Source organism: Suncus etruscus, chromosome 1 (assembly GCF_024139225.1).
Source record: "Suncus etruscus isolate mSunEtr1 chromosome 1, mSunEtr1.pri.cur, whole genome shotgun sequence".
In the NCBI taxonomy this organism is placed as follows: Eukaryota; Metazoa; Chordata; class Mammalia; order Eulipotyphla; family Soricidae; genus Suncus; species Suncus etruscus.
The window spans coordinates 96,702,063-96,725,715 of NC_064848.1; the positions used below are offsets into that span (position 1 = coordinate 96,702,063).

Consider the following 23,653-nt stretch of genomic DNA (forward strand, 5'->3'; position numbering starts at 1 on the left):
CTGTGTAAGATATGATGGCCAATCTAGTCGAGCCTTTATGGAAAACAATATGGACATTCCTCAAAAAATTGGAAATGGAACTCCCATATGATCCAGTAATACCACCCATAGGGATATATCCTCGGAACCCAAAAAATGTCTTCCTCACACCTATACTCATTGCAGCACTATTTACAATACCCAGACTTTGAAAACAACCAAGATGCCCTTCAACAGATAAATGGTTAAAGAAACTGTGGTACATATATACAACGAAATATTATGCAACCATCAGGAGCGATGAAGTCATGAAATTTTCCTAAATGGACATGGAAACTACTATGATGAGTGAAATAAGTCAGAGAGAGACACACACACACACAGAATAGTCTCACTAGTCAATGGGTTTTATGAAAAAGTAAAAGACATTATTCTAATAATGCCCAGAGACGAGGGCCAGAAGAACTGGCTCAAGATATGAAGCTCATCACAAAGAATTGTGAGTGCATTTAGAAAAATAACTACTCTAACAACTACCATGATAATGTTAATGAGTGAGAGAAGTAGAATACCTGTATTGAATACAGCAGGGGGTGTGGGAAGAGGGAGATGGGGGGCATTCGTGGTGAAAATGTTGCACTGGTGAAGGGGGGTGTTCTTTTTATGACTGAATCCAACTACAATCATATTTTTAATCACGGTGTTTAAATGAAGGTATTTAAAAAAAAAAAGATATTATGGCCAGAATAAAAAGACATCCCAGAGACTGGAAGAAAACAATCATCCATCACTCATATGACAAAGATATATATAAACATATATGTATATATATATATATGTGTGTGTGTATATGTATACATATGAGTATATATACCCCCAAGATATATAAAACACTTGTAAAAACTGTACGATTAAAAAAACAGTGCTATCAAAACCACAGGATGGTGGAATGGAGTCAGAGAGAGTAAAGCAGATAAGGACTTGCACAAAGCTGACATGTGTTGTTTGCAATCTCAGAAAGTTAGCAGATGTGTGAAATCACAGAGAGCCAGCATATATGTTAGCCTTAGAGAGCAAGCATATGTGTACAACCTCAGAGAGCTAGCATGCATGTGCAATCTCAAAGAGCCAGCATACAGTGTTGCAGCTTCAGAGTCAGAATGAATGTGCAACCTCAGAGAGGCAATATGCATATGCCACCCTGTCTATCCAACAACCCCCACCACAAAAAAATTATTGATGCAAGAGTTTATGTTTTAGAGTGTGTTGTATGTTCCCAATAACGTAAATTATTTTGTGCCTTCTGGGAGGCAGTTTCAGGGGGTGGGGAAAACTGGAGTCTTAATAAAGTAGGGTCACATTGGTGGCAGGATTATCACTAATTGGTATTGAAATGTTGAATACCTGACAACTGTAATTATGAAAACTTGGTAACTAATGATATTAGAAAAAGTTTTTAAAGAAAAAATATTTTTTGGTTTTTGAGCCACACCCAGTAATGCTCAGGGGTTACTCCTGGCTATGCGCTCAAAAATCGCTCCTGGCTTGTGGACCATATGGGACACCGGGGATGGAAACACGGTCCAAACTAGGCTAGCGTGGGCAAGGCAGACGCCTTACCGCTTGTGCCACTGCTCCAGTCTTTTTCTAAAGAAATTTTAAAAACTCCATAGACATCAAAAAATTTTTTTCATATTCTCTTTGACAATTGAAAAAAAAAACACAAAGCAGTCTTGGGTTCAATGTCAGCACTCATATGGTCTCCTGAACACGCCATATGTGTTCCCAAAACAAAATAAAAAATTGGAGGGGGAAGAGATGTATATAAACTTCCTCAAAGAAGACATAATAACAAAAAGGTATATAGAAAATGTTCTGTATCACTTATCAGGGAAATGCAAATTAAAACAACAATGTCATATCACCTTTCACCAAAAAGACTGGTACACATTACAAATAACAAAAATGTGATGTGGAGCAAAAAGAAATGCTCATCTATTGATGGTAGGAATGTCAATTGGGTCATCCTTTTTTTAAAATAATTTTTATTGTTACCAAAGTGAATTATAAATCTTTCACAGTAATATTTTAGGTACATAGTAACATTGAATCAGGGGTATTCCCACCACCAGTGATGTCCTCCCTCAACCGCTGTTCCCAGCATGCACCCCATATCTCCCTCCTTTGCTCCCCGGGCTGCTAATATAAGTGGTCCCCTATGGGTATAGCTTGCTGTAGATTGGGTATCATTTCTGTTGTCATTGACTTTGGATTTGGCCTTTAAGTCTGATCATTTTATTTTTCTACTCCATGTTCATACGACTGTTTGGTCTTGGTATCATCCATTTTTTCCCTTCAATTAATGAGGCAGAACAAGATGATTCAAGTTATGTAGTTCTGTTTAAAAAAATAAAAAAGAATAGAAAACAAAAAAAAAAAAGAAAGGAAAACAAAACAAACAAAAAATGGAGGGTCCATCTAGAAGTTATAAATGTCAATTTAAAAGAAGGGAAAAAAGCCCTACCTGGGCACTGGCTCAGGTGGCCAGAAGTAGATTCAGGTGGACTTAGTGGTCCTCAGGCTTCCCCCCTCCCTCCGTATTCCAGGGGGGAGGTGCATGGGGAGGAGGGCGGACATACATCTGGCTCCTGGTTTCCTCCTTGATTCTGGAGACCAGCTCTTGCCAGGTATGGGGTTTGGGGAGGCCCCATACCGGAGCCCTTCTCCCTGGCCTGGGGAATGCTGGGAGGCTTGGCAGGCCCCCAGCCGTCCTTGTCTTTTTCCCCTGACTCCAGGCCTTCCCTGGGTGCCAGCTCAGATGGCCAGAAGTGGGTTCAGGTGGACTCTTAGTGGGCCTCAGGCTTTCCCCCTACCTCTGCCTACACTAATGGAAATGCACTGTGGGAGGAGGGCGGGCCTTTTTAGTACTGGTTTATGTTGGGACAGTCACTGGAATTTTTTTCTCCTTGTTTTCCTATTGATAGTATTGTATGCATATATTTTATATATCCATAACATCCATCTTGTATTGTCCTATAAATCTCATTTCTAATATTTTACTGCCTCAGTCTCAACCCTTATTTCCCCCTATCTTCTCAGTAGGTGCAGCTCATGACATGAAGCTCACCACATAGAGTGATGAGTGGAGTTAGAGAAATAACTACACTGAAAACTATCATAACAATGTGAATGAATGAGGGAAAAAGAAAGCCTGTCTCGAGTACAGGTGTGGGTGGGGTGTTCTTTACATGACTGTAATCATACAACTACAATTATATTTGTAATCACGGTGTTTAAATAAAGATAATTTATTATAAAAAAAGAAAAAAAAAGAAGGGAAAAAAGTAAAACATAACAAAAAAAACCCCACAAAAAACGGAAACAAGGGGCCGGAGAGATAGCATGGAGGTAAGGCATTTGCCTTTCATGCAGGAGGTCATCGGTTCGAATCCCGGCATCCCATATGGTCCCCTGTGCCTGCCAGGAGCAATTTCTGAGCCTGGAGCCAGGAATAACCCCTGAGCACTGCCGGGTGTGACCCAAAAACCACAAAAAAAAAAAAAAAAACCGGAAACAAACAAAAATGACAACAACAAAAAACAAAAATCAAACAAAAAACTGAAACCAGCAACTACAAAAAAGCACCACAACAATAAAGACAACAACCAAACAATAACCATGAGCATGAAAAAAAAATGTGTTCTTTTTTTTAAGCTTAGGCACAGTAAATATTGGGGAGATTAGAAAAGGAATTCCTCTGGCCTAAGAGATACAGGGTTTCTCTGCTCTTGAGGCATGGAAATAACTACAGGCTTAATACATGCTTTTTCACACACACCCACGTCTTTTTATGGTGCCAGGAAACTATCCCTCAGTTGTAGATGATAAAAATCAGGCCTCTGTAACTAGAGATGTTGGTATTTGCACAGGTCAGAGGATGACGCCTAGGATAGAGCTTTTCTTTATGGTTCTAGAAGTTCTGTTCCATCACTGTTTTTTTAATCAGTCTTCTGTAATTGGTCTTGGTTTTTGCACCGATCCTAGGAAGAAGCCTAGGATAAAGTCTTTCCATCCTTTTTGGAAAACAATGTGGACACTTCTAAAATAATTAGAACTTGACCTTCCCAAGGGACTGGGAAGATGTGGGTCTGGAAGCAACCCTGACACAGGAAATAATCCAAGCACAGTTAGGGAAATAAAACAAGTTCAGGAAAATTCCAACATAAATCTTCCACTCACTAGCAAGACATACCAGCCACACAAATAGACTAGCTGTGGAAAAGAAACCAAAAGCAATTTCTCTGAGACTCAGTCTTTATTTTATTTTATTTTTTTTTTTTGGTTTTTGGGCCACACCCGGTGACGCTCAGGGGTTAATCCTGGCTATGCGCTCAGAAGTCGCTCCTGGCTTGGGGGACCATATGGGACGCCGGGGGATCGAACCTTGGTCCGTCCTAGGCTAGCGCAGGCAAGGCAGGCACCTTACCTCTAGCGCCACCGCCCAGCCCCGAGACTCAGTCTTTATTGGGAAGAGCACCCTGAGTGGAGAACACCAATCCAAAAGGTACTTCATAAAAATAAATGCCTGTCTCAAATACAGGCAAAGAATTATCCTGAATAGAATAAAAACTGGTTATTCCAAGTCCCTATGACCCAGCAATTCCACTTCTTGATATCAATTCCAAAAGCCCAAAAAATTCTATTTAGAAAAGATATCTGCATTCTTATGTTCACTGTAGCACACTGTTCACAACAGCCAAAATCTGGAAACATTTTAAGTGTCCAAGAACAAATGCAATTTTTTTCTATGTGGATGGGTCTGGAGAGTATCATGCTGATTGAAGCTAGTCATCTGAAGAAGGGCTGATACAGAATAAATTTTCTCATCTCTGGGATATAAAGAAACATAATGAAGATACAGCAAATGCCCAAAGGCAACATAAACTTCTGAGAACTGTTACTGAACTGTTTATATCACAGAACTTAAAATAATTTTTTAAATATTACCTAAAATATCTATAAAGACAAATATTTTAAAATATGTCTATATTTCCTATATATCTCCTAAAACACTACAAAATACAAGTATTACCTATTGCAGAAGTTACCAACCATATTTGACCTACCATATCTTTCTCAGGGGAAAAAAAATTCTTAATGCCTGCCCCCTAGAAATCTACTTTCTGTAAGTGAAAAACAGAGTGTGCTACCCTAACTGAACCTGAACACATACTGGATTGTTCCAGGGAAATATATCTGGGTGATAGTAAAGTCTGAACTAAAGTATATAAATGATATTTGGAAAGAAAAAAAAGTACAAGGTATATTTACAACATATAGCTCTTGTGTCTGGTTAGATTTGTGGGATTAGATGCAGGGGTCTCAAACTCGCAGCCCGCGGGCCGTTGCAGCTCTCCTTACAACATTTTGTGGCCCTGCCCTAAAGGAATCATTTTTTGTTTTGTTTTGTTTTGTTTTGTTTTAATTGTTTGGGTCACATCCCCCAATGTTCAAGGCTTACTACTGACTTTGCACTCAAGGATCACCCCAACTTTGCCTCCTGAGGCCCCCAGGTAAATTGAGTTTGAGGCCCCTGGTAGAGAGAGGTACTGCCAAGTAGCCCCCACATACTGTCAGATGTGGCTCAAAACTACAATAATGAGAATGTCTCAATACATATACATATCCTTAAAGACATCACACCTTAGGGTAGCATAAGTGCTTTATGTATTATTCCTGTTTTTATATAGAATATTTTAAAAGATGTATACATGAAGATGAACATTAATTAAGCTTAATTATTTTAAATTCTTCATCATCAAGAACACTTTAAATGTAAAACCAATCCTTTCCTCTTCTTCCCTCTTCCTACTTCCCTCCCTCCCACCTCCCTTCCTTCCTGTGATGACACAATGACTTTTACTAAAGTTTGGCGTAATTGTATTCATTCATCTAAAGCACAGACAATTTTAACTTACATTTTTTTGGGCTACACTCAGGAATCACTCCTGATGGTGCTCAGGTGACCATGTGAGATGCTAAGGATCAAATCTAGGTTGACCACATGCATGGCAAGAACCTTCTCCCCTGTACTATCTCTAGAGCCCCTGTATTGTGCATTTTACGTCTTGAGAGTTTCCAGTTTTAATAAAATGCTCTGAATTTTGGAAAGTCATTCAAGTAACTGAAAGACTTAATTGGTTAAAAGAAAGGGAATTAAAGCATGATTATGACTAAACAAGGCAAATGCATCAGGTTTCCAATTTAAACTAGTAATCAGAGTTTCACTATAGGAACTGGCCCCACAATTTGATAGTTTATAGGTACTGTAATTTAAATACAGCAAGAATTCACACTATAAATTTAAAAAAACTCAAACCTCAAACCATTAACAAAAGTACACTCAAAGGGGATTAAAGATTTTGAGAATAGACCAGAATTCATAAAATACATTGAAGAAAGTATTAGCAGAACTCCCTGGAAACTGACTGAAGTGTTTAACAAGATGACCACAGAAGCAAAGCCAAGAACAAAAATATACAAATGGGGGCCAGAGCTATAGCAGATCTAGTAGGGAGTTTGCCTTCACATACTTCACTAAGGTCCTAGAGCCTGCCTGGAGCAATTTCAAAGCTCAGAGCCAGGAGTAACCTCTGAGGGCCTACAGGTATGGCCCAAAAACAAAGCAAATAAACAAAAAATACAAATGGGACTACATCAAATTAAAAAGTTTCTTCACAGTAAAAGAAACTCAAGCTATAATAAAAAGACACACCCTACGATATGGGAGAAATCTATCTGGATGATATCCAAGATCTACAAGCCAATAACAAAGCTGTAAAAACAAACAAAAAGTATATAATTATCCCACCCATATCTATGAATTGGCCAAGAGAGAAACAGATACTTTCCAAAAAAATACACAGGGAAGGCCAACAGGTATGTGAATGTTTTCTCATCACTCGTAATTAGAGAAATACAAATCAAAACAACAATAAGATATAACAGAGAAAACCACATATCAAAAAGTCTGGAAACAGTCCATTTTTGTGTGGTTGTTATCTCTCCAGCCTCAATTAAAAGACTTTTAAATTAAATAAATACTTGCTCTAAAAAAATTGCCAAAAATAAAAATGTGTTTATGGCAACAAGAATATAAAAATTAAATGCACTATAAACATGCTGAGTTTAATTTTTATATAATAAAAACTACAGTAATTTAGGTGGTCAAGATAGTACAACAGATATGGTGCTTGCCAATCCACAGCACCACATATGGTCCCGAGCTCACCAGAAATAATCCCTAAGCACAAAGTCAAGGATAAGTTCAAGTACAACCAGATGTGGCCCAACCCTCCTCCCTTCTCCAAAGTCCCCCTAATTATATATAAAATAATTTAGGCATTTTTGAACAACTCAACTCAGTATAGTAACATTTAACATGCACATATATGATATTTTAAGATAAAAAATTTCCTCCTTTCAATAATTTATTATCAAATGATTTTACAGTAATACTTACCCTAATATTCTATTCATTCCATGTCTAGCAGCATAGTGCAGTGGAGTATTGTGCTGGTAGGGCTCTCCATAAGAAGTGTTTGGATCAAGGGAGTCTTTTAGCTGAGGGTTGTTTTCATATATTTGGCATGCCAGGTTTTCATCACCATTGATGAGTGCTTTACGAAATTTGGTAGTTGTATTTCCCATGTTTTCTTTTGTTTTCTCCTGACAGGCAAGAGTACTTGTTTCTTACTCCTTTCAGCCACTTTTTGAATGATTCTGCAACATGTTTACATTCTAATGGAGGGGGGAAAATGATCAAATTAGAATGCAAACAATAATTATGAAGCAATAAGTTAAAAAGCAATAAGCTAAGAAAACTTTCAAATAAGAATACTAATGAACTTTAAAGAACATAAAGCCCTGAGCACCGCCGGGTGTGGCCCAAAAACCAAAAACCAAAAACCAAAAAAAAAAAAAAAGAACATAAAGGAATAAACTAACATATTACATTTTACCAAATTCATCTTTAAAATTACCATATTTAAAAAATGGCCAAACCCAGCAATGCTCAGGGGCTATTACTGGCTCTGCACTCAACGAATTACTACTGGAACTGCTTGAAGGACCATGAGGGATGCTGGGGATTGAATGAAGCTGCATACAAGGCTGCATACAAGCACCCTACTGCTCAGGACCCAAACATTACTATATTAATGTTACCCAAATTAACTTCTTGTTAAACTATACTATTTTCCCAGAGAGAAAGCAAAGGTTTCACAGACTGCAATTTGTATATATGCATACTTAAACTACTTAAACTTTTCAAAATTTTTTCCTTCAACTGTCAGAAAATGGTTCACTGAAATAAAAACTAAAAAGCATTATATTACAAAAACAAAAAACTAAAATGGCTTAGTACTTAAAGAATATTAGAGAGATTTTAAAATGAAACTACTGGCGGAGAGATAGCACAGTGGTGTTTGCCCATATGGTCCCTCGTGCCTGGCTGGAGATATTTCTGAGCAGATATCCAGGAGTAACCCCTGAGCACAGCCGGGTGTGGCCCAAAAACCAAAAATAAATAAATAAATAAATAAATGAAACTATACTAAAAACCAGAAACACCCCCCCCAAGAAAATAAATAGGGCCATTCAACTCTCATACTAAACAGATAGTTACACCAAATTAATAAAGCTGATTAAAACAGATTTCACATAGAACAAAAGAAATAGTGACTTAAGACCTTAAATTAATTTTTCTGTCCTATAAAGAATTCAATCAGGGGCCAGAGCGATGGCACAAGCGAAATGGCTTTTGCCTTGCATGTGCTAACAACCTAGGACGAACCACGGTTTGATCCCCCCACGTCCCATATGGTCCCCCAAGCCAGAAGCGATTTCTAGTTCATAGCCAGGAATAACCCCTGAGAATCATCAGATGTGGCCCAAACCCCCACCCAAAAAAAAAAAAAAAAAGAATTTAAGTAAGGTTAATATTTTCAAAAGTTTATGCATACAATGAGGGTGGAGAGGAAGTACAGTTGAGAGAGGCATGTAGTTGACCCAGGTTCGATTCCCAGCATACAATATAGTCCACTAAGCCAGTACTAATACCTGAGCATTGCTAAGAAAAAAATGCATATTATCCAGTAATGTTGAACTAGTTATGCAATCTCTAAAAGAAAGTCCCTATTTACTATCTCTTCAGTAAAAGAAAACAACCTGCGGGAGCTTGCCACATTTTTTTTCTTTTCTTTTCTTTCAATTTATATGTATAGCTTCTAGATAGGGGCCCCTGCCTTTTTACTTTTTTTGTTTGTTTTTATTTTGAAGAACCATGAACATGAACCATCTGGCTCTGCCTCACATATGTCTCCCTACAAACTGAGAAAAGGGGGGAAAAAAAGTGGACAGGACCCAGGGCCCAAATGGCCCCAGAAGCATAGAGTGGAAATAAAAAATGGTCAGCCCTAAATACCCAAACCAATATCAACAAGAGTAGAATCAAGAGACCGAAACTATAACAAGTAATACATAAAATAGACCTGTTACACTAGCAGTCTAGTGGGCTAATGGTGGAGGTACAGTATGCATGCTGGGAACTATGGAAGAGGGAGGTCAACAGTAGTTGTGGGAGCAGTCCTAACTCACTGTCACTATGTTACTGAAATACAACTGTGAAAAACTTGTAAAATAAAAATAAAAATAAAGAATAGCTGTGGAGGGGCCAGAGATAGCATGGAGGTAGGGTGTTTGCCTTGCAAGCATAAGGACAGTGGTTTGAATCCCGGCATTCCATATGGTCCCCCGAACCTGCCAGGAGCAATTTCTGAGTGTAGAGCCAGGAGTAACCCTTGAGTGCTGCCGGGGGTGACCCAAAAACCAAAAAGAAAAAGAATAGCTGTGGGAAAAAAATAATGAATGCAGACCTCTTTTTAACACATTGCACAAAAGCAAAATCAAAATGGATTAAAGACATTTACATCAGACCTGAAATCATAAGGTACACAGAGGAAAACTTAGAACTCTCAATGACAAAGCTAAAGGCTTCTTCAAGGATGAAACACCACTGGCAAAGCAATAGGAAGCAAAGATAAACAAATGGGACTACATTAAAGTATTAAATGTAAATTAAAGCATTAAAGTAGTACTTCTGCACCTTAAAGGAAAACATGACCAGAATACAAAGATTACCCACTGATTGGGAGAAACTATTCACCTAATGATAAAGGGTTAATATCTAAGATACATAAGACACTAGAAGAAAGAACTTAAGAATAAAAAAAATCTAACCCGAGTCTAAATGAGAAGATATAAACAAAACTTCCTCAAAAAAAACAGATGGCCAGAAAAGCACATGAAAAATGCTCTGTATCATTAACCATCAGGGAGATGCAAATCTAAACAACAACAAAGTATCACCTCACACAATAGAGACTGACATTCGTCAAAAATAATAAGAAGCACCAGTGCTGGCATGGATGAGGGGAGGAAGGGATTTTTTGTTCATTGCTGGGTAATGCAAACTGGTCCAGCCTTTTTGGAAAACAATATGGGTATTCTTCACAAGACAAGAAACTGAACTTCAATGCTACTACCCCTGGTAGCACGTCTCTGTCTCTGGGAATACACCCTTGAGCTCCAAAAATACAATGCAGAAAAGGCGTCAGCACTCCAGTGTTAATTGCAGCACACTATTCACAGTGATCAGAATCTGGAAACAACCCAAGTGTCTGAGAACAGATGGGTGGATAACGAAAATATGGTATATCTACACAATGAAATACTATACAACTTTAGGAAGAATTAAGTAATGAAATTTGTTTATACATGGATAGGGAGAGTATTATGTTAAGCGCAATGAGTCAAAAGGATAGGGAAAGACAGAATGACCACACTCATTTGTGGGATCATTAAGAAAAAAAAAGATAGTATGGTAATAATATCCAAAGATAATAGAGACAAGGGCCAGAAGAACCAGTTCATGGTAGGAAGCTTGCCACAAATAGCAGAGGAGTGCAGATAGAGCAGAGAAGGGACCACTATGACAACTGTAGTTGGAAATGATTGTTCTGGACAAGAACTAAGTGCTGAAAGGAGGTAAAGTGATATGCATGATACCCGTTCAGTAACAATATTGCAAACCACAACGTTTAAAAGAAAAAAGGTCACATAAGCAGGCAGGGGTAGGGTGGGAAGAAAACAAGGGACAATGATGGCAAGGAAATGTGCATGGGTGAAGAATTATATTCATTGCATTATTGAAACTCAATCATGAACAATTTTATGTGTATCTCATAGTAATTCAAATGAAATATTTATTTAAAAATAAAAAACACCTATTAAAAAGTATGGTAAGGGGCTGGAGCGCTGGCACAAGCGGTAAGGCATTTGCCTTGCTCACACTGACCTAGGACGGACTGCGGTTCGATCCCCTGGCATCCCATATGGTCCCCCAAGCCAGGATCGGTTTCTGATCACATAGCCAGGAATAACTCCTGAGCATTATCAGGTGTGGTCCAAAAACAATAACAACAACAACAACAACAACAACAACAAAAGTATGGTAATAATATCCAAAGACAATAAAGACGGGATCAGGAGGATAAGTTCATGGTAGGAATCTTGCTACAAAGTGGATATGCAAAATATACCTTCAATAACAATATTGCAAACCACAGCACCTAACAGAAAAACAGAGTGAGAGAGAGAGAGAGAGAGAGAGAGAGAGAGAGAGAGAGAGAGGTTAAAAGAGAGAAGGGTAAGAAAACTGGGGACACTGGTGGCAGGAAAACTGCCCTAGTGAAGGTATGAGTGTTAGAATACTGTATGTATACTGAAACTAAATCATAAATAAATTTGTAACTGTGTATCTCATGGTGATTCAATTAAAATATTTATTTAAAAAGTTAATGGCTTGTGGGAATTATAAGTGCTATTTTATTGGAAGTACCTACCACAACCCTTGGCTCAATAAATGCTAAATTCATTACATTACAAAAAAAAAGTTTCTGAATCCACTCAACCTATGACTAAAACTGTGAAAAAGCAGCAGTATGTGTAAAGGCTAATATAAACAAAAGACTTATTCAAGGGAAGATTCACTGTAGATAGAACTCAATATAGTTAGTTTTGGACTAATAGGAGATAAAAACTGAAAATAAGACTGCGTTCGCGCTCTCCCCTGATTAAAAAAAAAAAAGAAACCAACACTTGAACCTATTTAAAAAAAGAAAAGAAAACACTTAAATCTCAGTACTATCTCTTCTATACCCAATATCAACTTTTTTGTTTTGTACTGAGATTTAGGTACTTCACTTGCATGTGTTTACCCAGTTCAATCCCTAGCATCATGTATGGTCCTGAGCAATGCCGGGAATAACTGCTGAGCACCAAGCCAGAAATAGGTCCTGAGTATAGTGAGGTGGTCCCGAACCAATCTACCCCAGCTCCCAAAGTTGAAAATAATGTTTAATTGACTTGTTCAACATAAACTTTGTATTGGATTGTAACATTATGGAAGAACACAGATTAAAGTACCAAAACTCAAATGACTTGTTTTCTCAAATTTCCTACAAAATAGTCTCAATATTTGCTATATACATATAACTTGGAAGAATTGAGCCCCACCCACAGACCAAGCAGCATCCAAGATCAATTCAAGCAGTTTCTATGGGATGGCACCCAGGCATTGGTAACGAAACCTGTTAGATGACTTCAAAGTGTACACACCATTTAAAAACAAGAACAAAACAAAAGGGCCGGAGAGATAGCATAGTGGTAGGGCGTTTGCCTTGCAAGCAGCCGACCCAGGACCAATGGTGGTTCGAATCCCAGCATCCCATATGGTCCCCGTACCTGCCTAAGAGCAATTTCTGAGCAGAGAGCCAGGAGTAACCCCTGAACACCGCTGGGTGTGGACCAAAACCCCAAAACAACAAAACAAACAAACAAAACTAAATCCTTGCAGCTACATGTTTATATCTGAATTTGGAGATAAAGATGAGTAAGCAGAATTAAGATATGTGCTATGGGGCCGGGAAGGTGGCGCTAGAGGTAAGGTGTCTGCCTTGCAAGCGCTAGCATAGGACGGGACAGTGGTTCGATCCCCCGGTGTGTCCCCATATGGTCCCCCCAAGCCAGGGGCGATTTCTGAGCGCATAGCCAGGAGTAACCCCTGAGCATCAAATTGGTGTGGCCCAAAAACCAAAAAAAAAAAAAAAAAAAAAAAAGATATGTGCTAAGACCTACGTTGGAAAGAGAAATTAAATAACTCCTTCCTACAGGAGAACATTTTATGCCTACATCTATATTTAATGAGGTCAACATTTAGGCTTATGAGAGTTCTCTAAAAACATATATACAGGGGCCAGAGCGATAGCACATCTGGCAGGGTAGTTCCCTTGTTACCAGGCATCCATATGATCTCCTGAGCCTGCAGGAGTGATCCCTGGGAACCACCAGGTGTGGCCCAAAAACCAATTTTAAAAAATGTATATAGATATGTACAGTAGAAAATTTTAAAAGTGGGTAAAATATTTCCTGGATTGCAACAACTTTGATAACTTTTTTTTTTTTTTTTTTGGTTTTTGGGTCACCACCCGCAGTGCTCAGGGGTTACTCCTGGCTGTCTGCTAGAAATAGCTCCTGGCAGGCACGGGGGGTCCCATATGGGATCCTGGGATTGGAACCAACCACCTTTGGTCCTGATCAGCTGCTGGCAAGGCAAACGCCCCTCTGTGACATCTTTCCGGGCTCTTTGATAACTATTTTGATTAATACAGGAAAACAATTATTCTAGTATTTATAATACATATAAATGTAATACCTGTACATAGTATATAGCACATATACAGTATGATATAACTTGGATTATGTTCCCTTTTGGGAGGAGGGGGCCACAACCAGTGATGCTCAGGGTTACTCCTGGCTATGTGCTCAGAAAACCACTCCTGGCTTGGGGGGACCATAATGGGACTTCGGGGATCAAACCGGTCCGTCCTGGGTTAGCTGCATGCAAGGCCAACGCCCTATCGCTGCGCTATCACTCCAGCCCACCATTATATTTCATTTAACTTTCAGAGACTTGCTAACCCTTCAGCCTGTTTGGATTAATCTTTGATCATCTATCTTCCTTCCTTCCTTCCTTCCTTCTTCCTTCCTTCCTTCCTTTTTTCTTTCTTTCTTTCTTTCTTTCTTTCTCTTTCTTTCTTTCTTTCTTTCTTTCTTTTTCTTTCTTCCTTTCTTTCTTTCTTTTTCTTCTTTTTTCTTCCTTTCACCTTTCTTTCTTTCTTTCTTCTTTCTTTCTTTCTTCTTCTTTCCTTTTTCTTTCTTTCCTTCTTTCTTTCTTCTTTCTTTCTTTCTTCTTTCTTCTTCCTTCCTTCCTTCCTTCTTCCTTCCTTCCTTCCTTCCTTCCTTCCTTCCTTCCTTCCTTCCTTCTTTCCTTTTCCTTTCCTTTTCCCTTTTCCCTTTTCCTTTCCTTTCCTTTCCTTTCTCTCTTTCTATCTATTTATTTATTTATTTATTTAGTTAGTTTTTGGGTCACACATGGCAGCACTCAGGGATTACTCTTGGCTCTACGCTCAGAAATCAATCCTGGCAGGCTCGAGGAACCATATGGGATGCCAGGATTTGAACCACGGTCCTTATGCACACAAAGCAAAAGCCTTACCTCCATACTATATCTCCGGCCCCACAAGGATCATCTTAAAAACAAGAAACTCCTCCCTTCTGTACTTCGTGCTTATTTCAATATACTATAGCATTTGGGGATTTTTCAAAACAATAGAAAAAATTTTTTTTTGCCACACCAAGCAATGCTCAGGGGTTAGTCCTGGTTCTGCACAGAGGAATCACTCCTAGTAGTGCTGGGGATAGGGGGGAATATATTAAATGCTGGAAATCAACCTAAGTCAGCAGCATGCAACATTTGGGCTTTTAAGAGTTCTCTTACTCACAGTATTATGTCTCCAGCACTGATAGTGGTTTAAAAAAGAAAATTTCCTACAAGTTTTCACAGAACCTAAAATCAGCAAATTTATCTCCATGAAATAATGTGTTTTGTTACATTGCTGTTCTGCTTTAACAACTGCATTTCAGGGCCAGAATAATAGCATAGTGGGTAGGGCATTTGCCTTGCACACAACAGACCAAGGTTCAATCCCGAGCATACCATATAGACCTGAGCCTACCATATGGTCCTCCAAACCTGCCAGGACAAATTTCTAAATGTAGTGCCAGAAGTAACCTGAATGCCTCTGGGTGTGGCCCCAAAACAAACAAAATTCTTCAAGACAATCACAGAATCTGGGTGATGTTGAGGATCACTACCTACAATGCAATGTAGGAAAAAATGGGATTTGCTAACACATAAACTCACTTAAATATATAATAAAGCATTATTTGGTAAAAGAAAGGCTGTAGAAAAAGGAATGAGGCTTGAAAGTTGCAAATAAAACTTGAATATGATATACTCCTCTCTTAGAGTTAACTTACGAATCTTCTGTCTTCTGTTGGTTTGGAAGTGGGGAAAAAAAAAAGCTTGCACTACTTCTAACAATTGGGGCAGAGGGGTTCAATCAGTTCCAATACTAAAGTAAAGCTTTAGATAAACCCAGAAAAGGGGATGAGAGTAATCTCCAAAATAGCAATTATGTCTTCTTTACATTTCAACCAATGTATATTCCCTGCCGACAAGCACATGCATATGCATATACGTGCTCGAACTCTGTCTCTCTTTGACATGTGTTAACCATGATATTAACCAAGAAAGTGCTAAATGTATTTATAAGTAGATGCGAATTTTATTTCCAAGGCTATTTAAATAAGTTTGCAACGAGAAAAAAAGGGATAACTTTATGAAACATTGCATTCTTAGGCTATTGCAACTGGTTGTTCAATTAAAAAAAAAACACACATATCAATTTACAAGTGCAGTGTCACAAAAGACCTCAAATAGACAAAGCCATACTGAAAAAAATAAAAAACTGGGAGGCATTTTATTAACTAACTTGAAGCTGTACTACAAAGTCATTGTGATCAAAACAGAGTGTGGCACTAGAATTAAATACAGACTATCTGACCAATGGTTTTCATATAAAATATCCAACAACAAAATATTTGACAAGAAACTGAGAGAGCATGAAATGGAATAAAGGTGAGTCTCTTCAACAAATGGCTTTTGGGACAATTGGATAATAACATGTAAGAAATTAAAACTGGGGGCCGGAGAGATAGCATGAAGATAGGGCGTTTGCCTTGCATGCATAAGGACCGGTGGTTCAAATCCCAGCATCCCATATGGTCCCCCTAGACTGCCAGGAGCAATTTCTGTGCATAGAGCCAGACGTAAACCCTGAGCACTGCCGGGTGTGACCCAAAAACCAAAACAAAAAAAAAAAATTACAACTGTATCAGTATTTCACACCTCACACAAAAATCAACTAAAAGTGGATCAAAGACTTTGACTTGATAAAATACACTGAGGAAAATATTTGCAAAATGCTCCAAGATCTAGTCTTCAGTAACACAATGCCAATGATAAAGGCTACAGAATTGATACTAAACTTCTTCAAACTAAAATGGTTTTGTATGGGGGAACTAAAAGACAACTGAATAGGAGAAAATATTTGCACTCAACACTTCAGATAAATTGGTTAAGGAGAATTACTGTTTCTGATTCCAAAGAGTTCCAATCTTCTCAGCAGCAACAAAAAGTCAAGGCTGTTTTATCCTATTTTCTACTTTACATCTTTTTCAAATCTAGGATTGGTGAAAATTACAAGCATACAAATATAAAACATAGTATACATTTGGGATTTTTGGTGGGATATTAATATTAATTGTATTAAAGTACTATAATTTGCGAAGTTATTCATAAGTTTCTGTTTTAGACATGCAATATTCCAGCACCAATTCCACCACCAGTGTCATAATACTCTGTCCACAATGTTCCCAGGTTCCTTCCCATAACCCCCCCCCCAGCCTGTCATCTTGATAAGCACCAATTTAAGTTTGCTATTAAGTTTGGGCCTCATGATTCTTCAGTGTTATTGGCTCTGTGATTTAGATATTTAGCTGTCTTTCCCTATTACTCCTGATGTTCCTTAACATTCTTGACTCCTGCACTCATTTCCATTATTTTTCATCTGTCTTTCTCCCCCTCCCGTTTATTTCTTTCCTTATCTTCCTAAGACCTATAGGAAGCCCCCTAGGGAGTCAATGCACTCCCTCCTGTAATTATTATAAACACCACATATAAGTGATAGCATCCTGCATTTATCCTTCTTCTGGCTTACTTCATTTATCTTCTAACTAGTTCCATCCATGTTGCAGTAAACTGCAAGATTACATCATTACTATAGCTGTATAATATTCCATGCTGTACACATACAAATATTCATGATCCACTCATCTGTTGTTGATCTAGGCTGATTCCAATTTTAGCAATTGGACTGAGTGCTGCAATGAGTGTTGTGTCATGTCCTTTTAAATGTTTTCTGTCCCTGTGTCTAGATATCAAAAGTAGAATTGCTGGGTCATATTACAGCTTAATTCAAAGTTTACTAAGAATTCTCCACAAGGCCTGACTAAACATTTCCCACCAGTAGTAGATGACTTCCGTTTTCACCACATCCCTTCTAAAACAGATTGTTTCCTGTATTTTTCATATGTGCCATTCTTACTGGTGTAAGAGGATATCTCATTGTCTTGATTTGTATTTCCCTAGTAATAACTGATAATACACATTTTTACATGTGTTTACTGATCATGAAAAAGACCACCTTATGGTCTTCCTGAGAGAAGCATTTATTTAATCCATTTTTTATGGGGTTTTAAAGATTTTTTTGTTGCTGGTAAGCAGACTGGAACCCTTCCTTCCTTCCTTCCTTCCTTCCTCCCTCCCCCCTCTCCTTCCTTCCTCCCCCCCTCTCCTTCCTTCCTTCCTTCCTTCCTTCCTTCCTTCCTTCCTTCCTTCCTTCCTTCCTTCCTTCCTTCCTTCCTTCCTTCCTTTTCTTTCTTTCTTTCTTTCGGTTTCTGGGTCACACCCGGCAGCGCTCAGGGGTTACTCCTGGCTCTACACTCAGAAATCACTCCTGGCAGGCTCAAGGAACCATATGGGAATGCCGGGATTCAAACCACCAAGACTGGAACTCTTTAGAAAGAGTAATCCTCCATTTCTGGTCTATCAAAAGCCCACAATATAAAAAGATATGAAAAGATATGAAATCTCTGGGTAATGCACGTGTAGTTTTAAATTTACTAATGAGTTGGTATAAAATCACTGATCCTTACAAGCAGACGAATTTTTTTGTCTGATGAACATAATTTTGATGGAACCAACTTGAAATCAAAAGTGACATGCTGAAAGGACCAAGAAAGTCCTATATACCACTTGGGTTTGGAACACAGCCATCTAATCTTGGAGAGACTCAGTTATCAAAAAAAAACCCAGCAGCTTATCTAGAATTCTAAATTCAAATAGTCTAATTACCTGGTTCTGACTCTAAACTAAAATCTGAAACTAATACAGGCTTTTTCAGCCTTAGCCTGAGTACTGCTGAAATGAAAGCAGGCAGTTGTTCTGAAGAGAACTCAGTATCTAGAAAGGTTACAGATTTAGGACACTCCTCCATGGGGCCAAAACAATGAAAGCATCAGTGGATGGCTGAGTTGTCTGGGTCACATCCACATCCCAGAAAACACTTTACTCTCTGATGGGGTTAAAAAGTAGGTTACTGGATTGACTATAATTTTGATACAGAAATGAAGTGCATTCCTAACTTGAAACTTCTTCCCAAAGTTATAAATCTCAGGAATATACAATATAAGAAATATGACTCCCTCTATCTACTTCTGAAAAGCTGATTCTTCTGTGAAAAAGGGCTTACTGTTCAGGTTGCTACCTGAATTATATTTTATAACAAAAGATTGCTAGCATCTACTGCCCTCATCTTTGGTGAGAAATGTTTGGTGAAAAACTTTTCAATAGGTACTCACCAAAATATTACCTGTTAGGTTACTAATGATAAGTAGTCAGGCCAATGAAGAGGAAAATTAACATATTTTTAAAAACATTTAGCAGTCCAATTTTTAATCCTGGGCAATTCTAAACATAATGATAATGAGGTTTTTTTTCTGTCAAATTTTACTAAAAACCAAACAAAAAATGACTTTTGTGTAAAATTGCTTTTCTTCTGCACCCAATTTTTTTTTTAGGGAAACCCCCACAACTTTAATCACATGATGTACATAAATGTACATTCTAAATAAAATGGCTCAAATCTGGAAGCTATATTATAATGAGAAAAGTTCTGGAGCAACAAGGAGTTCCTCACTTATAGAGGAAAAGATAATTTCATGACAAAACCTTGTTTCTGATGCATGTCAAACTTTAAGATGGATTTCTTAAATGAAATGGTTATTACTGAAACTGTCCCTATATTGAGCTAATTTGCATTCTAAGGATATGTTAACTATTTCTTTTGAGGCCCACAGAGCCTCATATAAGCGGCTCTAACACACTGAAAAAAGATCTGTATAACATTCTCGTGAGAACCTTTAACTGTTGCCTCACATGATACTGCCATTTGTGAAGCTGTAAAGTGTCTTCCGTATAATTATTTAGCTTGGCATTCAATTCAAACAGTTTTCTTTTTACAAGGGAAAATAAACACTTCTGCTCCTGCTGAACAATTTAGTTTTTGGATTCCATCTTTAATGAATGTATCTCTCTCTCTCTCTCTCTCTCTCTCTCTCTCTCTCTCTCTCTCTCTCTCTCTCTAATGAATGTATCTCTCTCTCTCTCTCTCTCTCTCTCTCTCTCTCTCTCTCTCTAATGAATGTATCTCTCTCTCTCTCTCTCTCATTTATTTATTTTTGCTAAAAGGTATGGGGGAGAATAAGAGAAGACTAAAATAATGGGAAGCTATAATTATTAAATGGAATACAAATTTTGTAACAAAAGTGAAAAAAAAAAAAAAACCCAACGCATGGGAAAAGTATTAATGATCTTTGTTTTATAACACTATTCTTTTTTTTTTTTTTTTGGTTTTTGGGCCACACCCGGTAACACTCAGGGGTTACTCCTGGCTATGCGCTCAGAAGTCGCTCCTGGCTTGGGGGACCATATGGGACACCGGGGGGATCGAACCGCGGTCCGTCCTAGGCTAGCGCAGGCAAGGCAGGCACCTTACCTCTAGCGCCACCGCCCGGCCCCATAACACTATTCTTAGAAGGGAAATCTTGAAGAAATACTCTCAAAGCTCCCTAAGAGGCTGAAGCATTCTGAAGTGACCTCTAACCATGCCTGACAGCTATGACTACGAGAGCAGAGGGAATGCCCAGTTTTTTTTAATAATATAATTTTTATTTTAATCATAGTGGCTTACATATCATTCACAGTAATATTCCAGGTACATACTAATATTGAATCAGGGAAATTCCCACCACCGAATTGTGGGAGGGCCCAGTTTAACACTTTCTATCAAAAAACCTATGTAAATGCTGTTCCACACATGAGGTGAATAAATGAAAATTTGTTTAAGGGGGGAATGAAAAAAATGTTTGCTTACTTGCAGTCCTTAAGACCAGTTAATCTGTACTAGCCTAATTTATGTGTTACTTAATTGTGAGTTATTTGTTTTCAGGGGTATTATGCATAGCTTCTGGAATTGTACTTTCTTCATGTATATGCTGAATATTATTATTGTTATTATTATTTCAGTCCCCAAAGGAATTTTATATCTCTAAATTGATCAGATTTGATATCTCAGGAAAGATTAAAAACAAAGAGGGGCCGGGAAGGTGGCGCTAGAGGTAAGGTGTTACCTTGCAAGCGCTAGTGTAGGACGGACCGCAGTTCGATCCCCGGTGTCCCATATGGTCCCCCCCAAGCCAGGAGCGATTTCTGAGCACCATAGCTAGGAGTAACCCCTGAGCGTCAAACGGGTGTGGCCCAAAAACCAAAACAAACAAACAAAAACACTTATACAATGAAACTGAAAAAGGAAGCCACCTGCTTTCTAGGATACATCTTTATGGTTAGTAACATTTAACCATTAAGAGGTTCAGTCTAAATTTTGAGACTCTAAAAAATATAGGTGGGAAGATTTAAGTGGTCAAGTGCAAAAGTTGTACTCTTCAGAAAATATCCCTTGATAGACAACATTTTATCCATGTCAAAATTCAATCCTGAGAAAATTTGGCCCACACTGCATGAGAAGAAATTAAGTTCAGTCCCATGTACTTTTATTTTTCCCTTTGCTGAGCTTGCTTCAAATTCTTTTACTGAGCCCCAAAGATATAGTACAACAGAGATAGTTAAAGTGCAAGGATTAAGGTGCTTGCTTTGCATGCAGCCAATCCATATTAAATACCTGACAGACACCCTGAGCACTTCAAGGAATGATCCCTAAGCACAGAGCCAAGATTAAGCCCTGAAAACCACAAGAGTGGCCCCTAAATAAACGTAATTTTAAAATTGCTTCATATCTTAGCTATGAAAGTAACTTACTCTCTAGAATCCTCCTTTCAAGTCACTGAACCTTGGGCTGGCTGACTCATAAACACTTATTTAGAAAATGCTTTAAAATTTATTCAATATTCAAAACACAATATAATCTAACATCAAGACTGAAAAAGAAATCCAAGATATTATCACCATATGCCAAAAAAAAGTGTTTGAGGGACTGAAGAGATCATACAGAAACCATGGCACTTGTCCTGCTGTGTTTGATTCCTGCAGCCCATAAAATTCATTGAGCCCAAGCAGGAGTGATTCCTAGGACCTAGCCAGATGTGACTCAAAAGCCAAAATCAAGGAAGAAAAGTTCTTTGACAAAATCCGAGACCATGATAAAAAATCAACTGGAAATAGAGGTAATGATTTAAATTTAGTATATACAATAATGTTTGGGCCCTATCTGGTGGTATTCAGGGGTTGTGGCTGTGCTCAGAGGTCCTGGCTACGCACTCAGAGATCATTCGTGGTGGGGCTCTGAGGACCATATAGAATGCTGTGGATAGGACACAGACCAAACAGAAGGCAAGTGCTTTAGCACTTTATCTCTGGCCCCTAAGCAAAAATCAAAATAACACTAATAACTAATACGCAAATATATGTGATTGGAGATAGATTAAAAAAGATAGAGGACATGCCTAGCTTGTGCAAGGCCTTCAGTTTGAGTGAGTGTACTAAATGATTTTCTTTTGGGGGCGTTAATTTGAGGGGGACACACTGACAGCACATAGGGGTTACTCTTGGCAGGCTCAGGAGACCATATAAAATGCCAGGGATTGAACCCGGATCAGCCGCATGCCAGGCAAATGCTCTACACGCTGTGCTACCACTCCAGCACCCTACTTGGTTTTCTAAACACAGCTGAGTGTAAATTGCAAGGTATGGTCCTAGTGGTCCAGTCAACCGCTACTAGGAGTGACACCAGGAACTCCAACTACTATTTTTTTCAATCTTTTTTTCTGGCAGTGCTCAGGGTACCAAAAGTGAGACCAGAAATCTGAAACACGGTCACAATCAATACAGCCATGTCTTATCTCCTATATTATTTATCAAGCCCTAAAATGATTTTTTAATAAAAGAAAAGCAAATAGGAATGTCACAAGCTACACAATTAGCATAGAAAAGTTAACTGCTTTCCTAAATTCTAGCAATGAAGAAGTTGGAAATTTAAAAAGCAACACCATTTACCTAAGCATGCAAAACAGTGTAATACATTAAGTGTAAATCTAACAAAATATGTGTAAAAGATATACAAGGACCTCTAAATAACGAATAAAGGAAATACTAAAAAAAAGTGTTGAGACCACCATAATCATGTATAGAAAGACTTAATATTGACAGTTTATTAGTTCTTCTCAAAAAAAAAACAAAACAACTACAGATTCAAATGTAATCTGATCATTATTTTGTAGATAATTTAAACATGATTCTAATGTTTGTTTGTAAGCACAAGCAAAATACCCAGACTAGCCTAACAATACTGAAGAACAAATTTTGAGCACTGATACTAGCCAAATTTTTACAAGTCAATGTTCTTCAACTTTTTTGGGTGATAGGCATGGCATGGCTATGGATAGGGCCTACTCCTTGTGGTGCTTGGAGGACTATATGCAGTGCTGGGGGTCAACTTATAGCAATAGGTTACAAGCTGTACATTCAACTTTTTCATTTGTTTGTTTGTTTGTTTGTTTGGGTCACACTCGGCAGCACTCAGGGGTTAACCCTGACTCTGCACTCAGAAATCACTACTGGTAGGCTCGGGGGGGGGGGGGGGAGGACCATATGGGATGTCAGGAATCGAACTGCAGTCTGTCCTGGGTTAGCCACATGCAAGACAAATGCCCTAGCGCTGTGCTATCACTCCGGTCCCATATTCAACATTTTTATACCTGTGGGACAGAACCTATTCTGCATACTAGTCCACAGACTAGTTAGTCCACAGACTAACAATTATAACTAAGGTGTAGCCCAGTATTTTTCAAATTTTATATACCTGTGGACAGTGACTGACGACCACTGCCATAAGCTAGAGTAATCCAAGTCAAGTGACATTAATTTAATTGACATAAGTTAACAAAAGAGAGATCCTAGAAATATAGCCATAGGACCGGAGCAGTGGCGCAGGTGGTAGGGCAGGGGTCTCAAACT

The 23,653-nt window shown here is 38.4% G+C and overlaps 1 protein-coding gene across 2 annotated transcripts in view; it reads right to left on the reverse strand.

Annotated features, from left to right (window-relative positions):
- ANKIB1 (ankyrin repeat and IBR domain containing 1) overlaps positions 1 to 23,653 on the reverse strand; it is a 134,044-nt gene that overhangs the window by 79,405 nt on the left and 30,986 nt on the right. Inside the window, exon 2 of one of the 2 annotated variants that reach the window (XM_049768918.1) lies at positions 7,502 to 7,779. In XM_049768918.1, the coding sequence (XP_049624875.1) occupies positions 7,502 to 7,689 (188 nt within the window). In that variant the 5' untranslated portion in view covers positions 7,690 to 7,779. Of the gene's footprint in view, positions 1 to 7,501; positions 7,789 to 23,653 lie in introns of those variants that run through there. The other variant, XM_049768911.1, reaches the window with a different exon arrangement.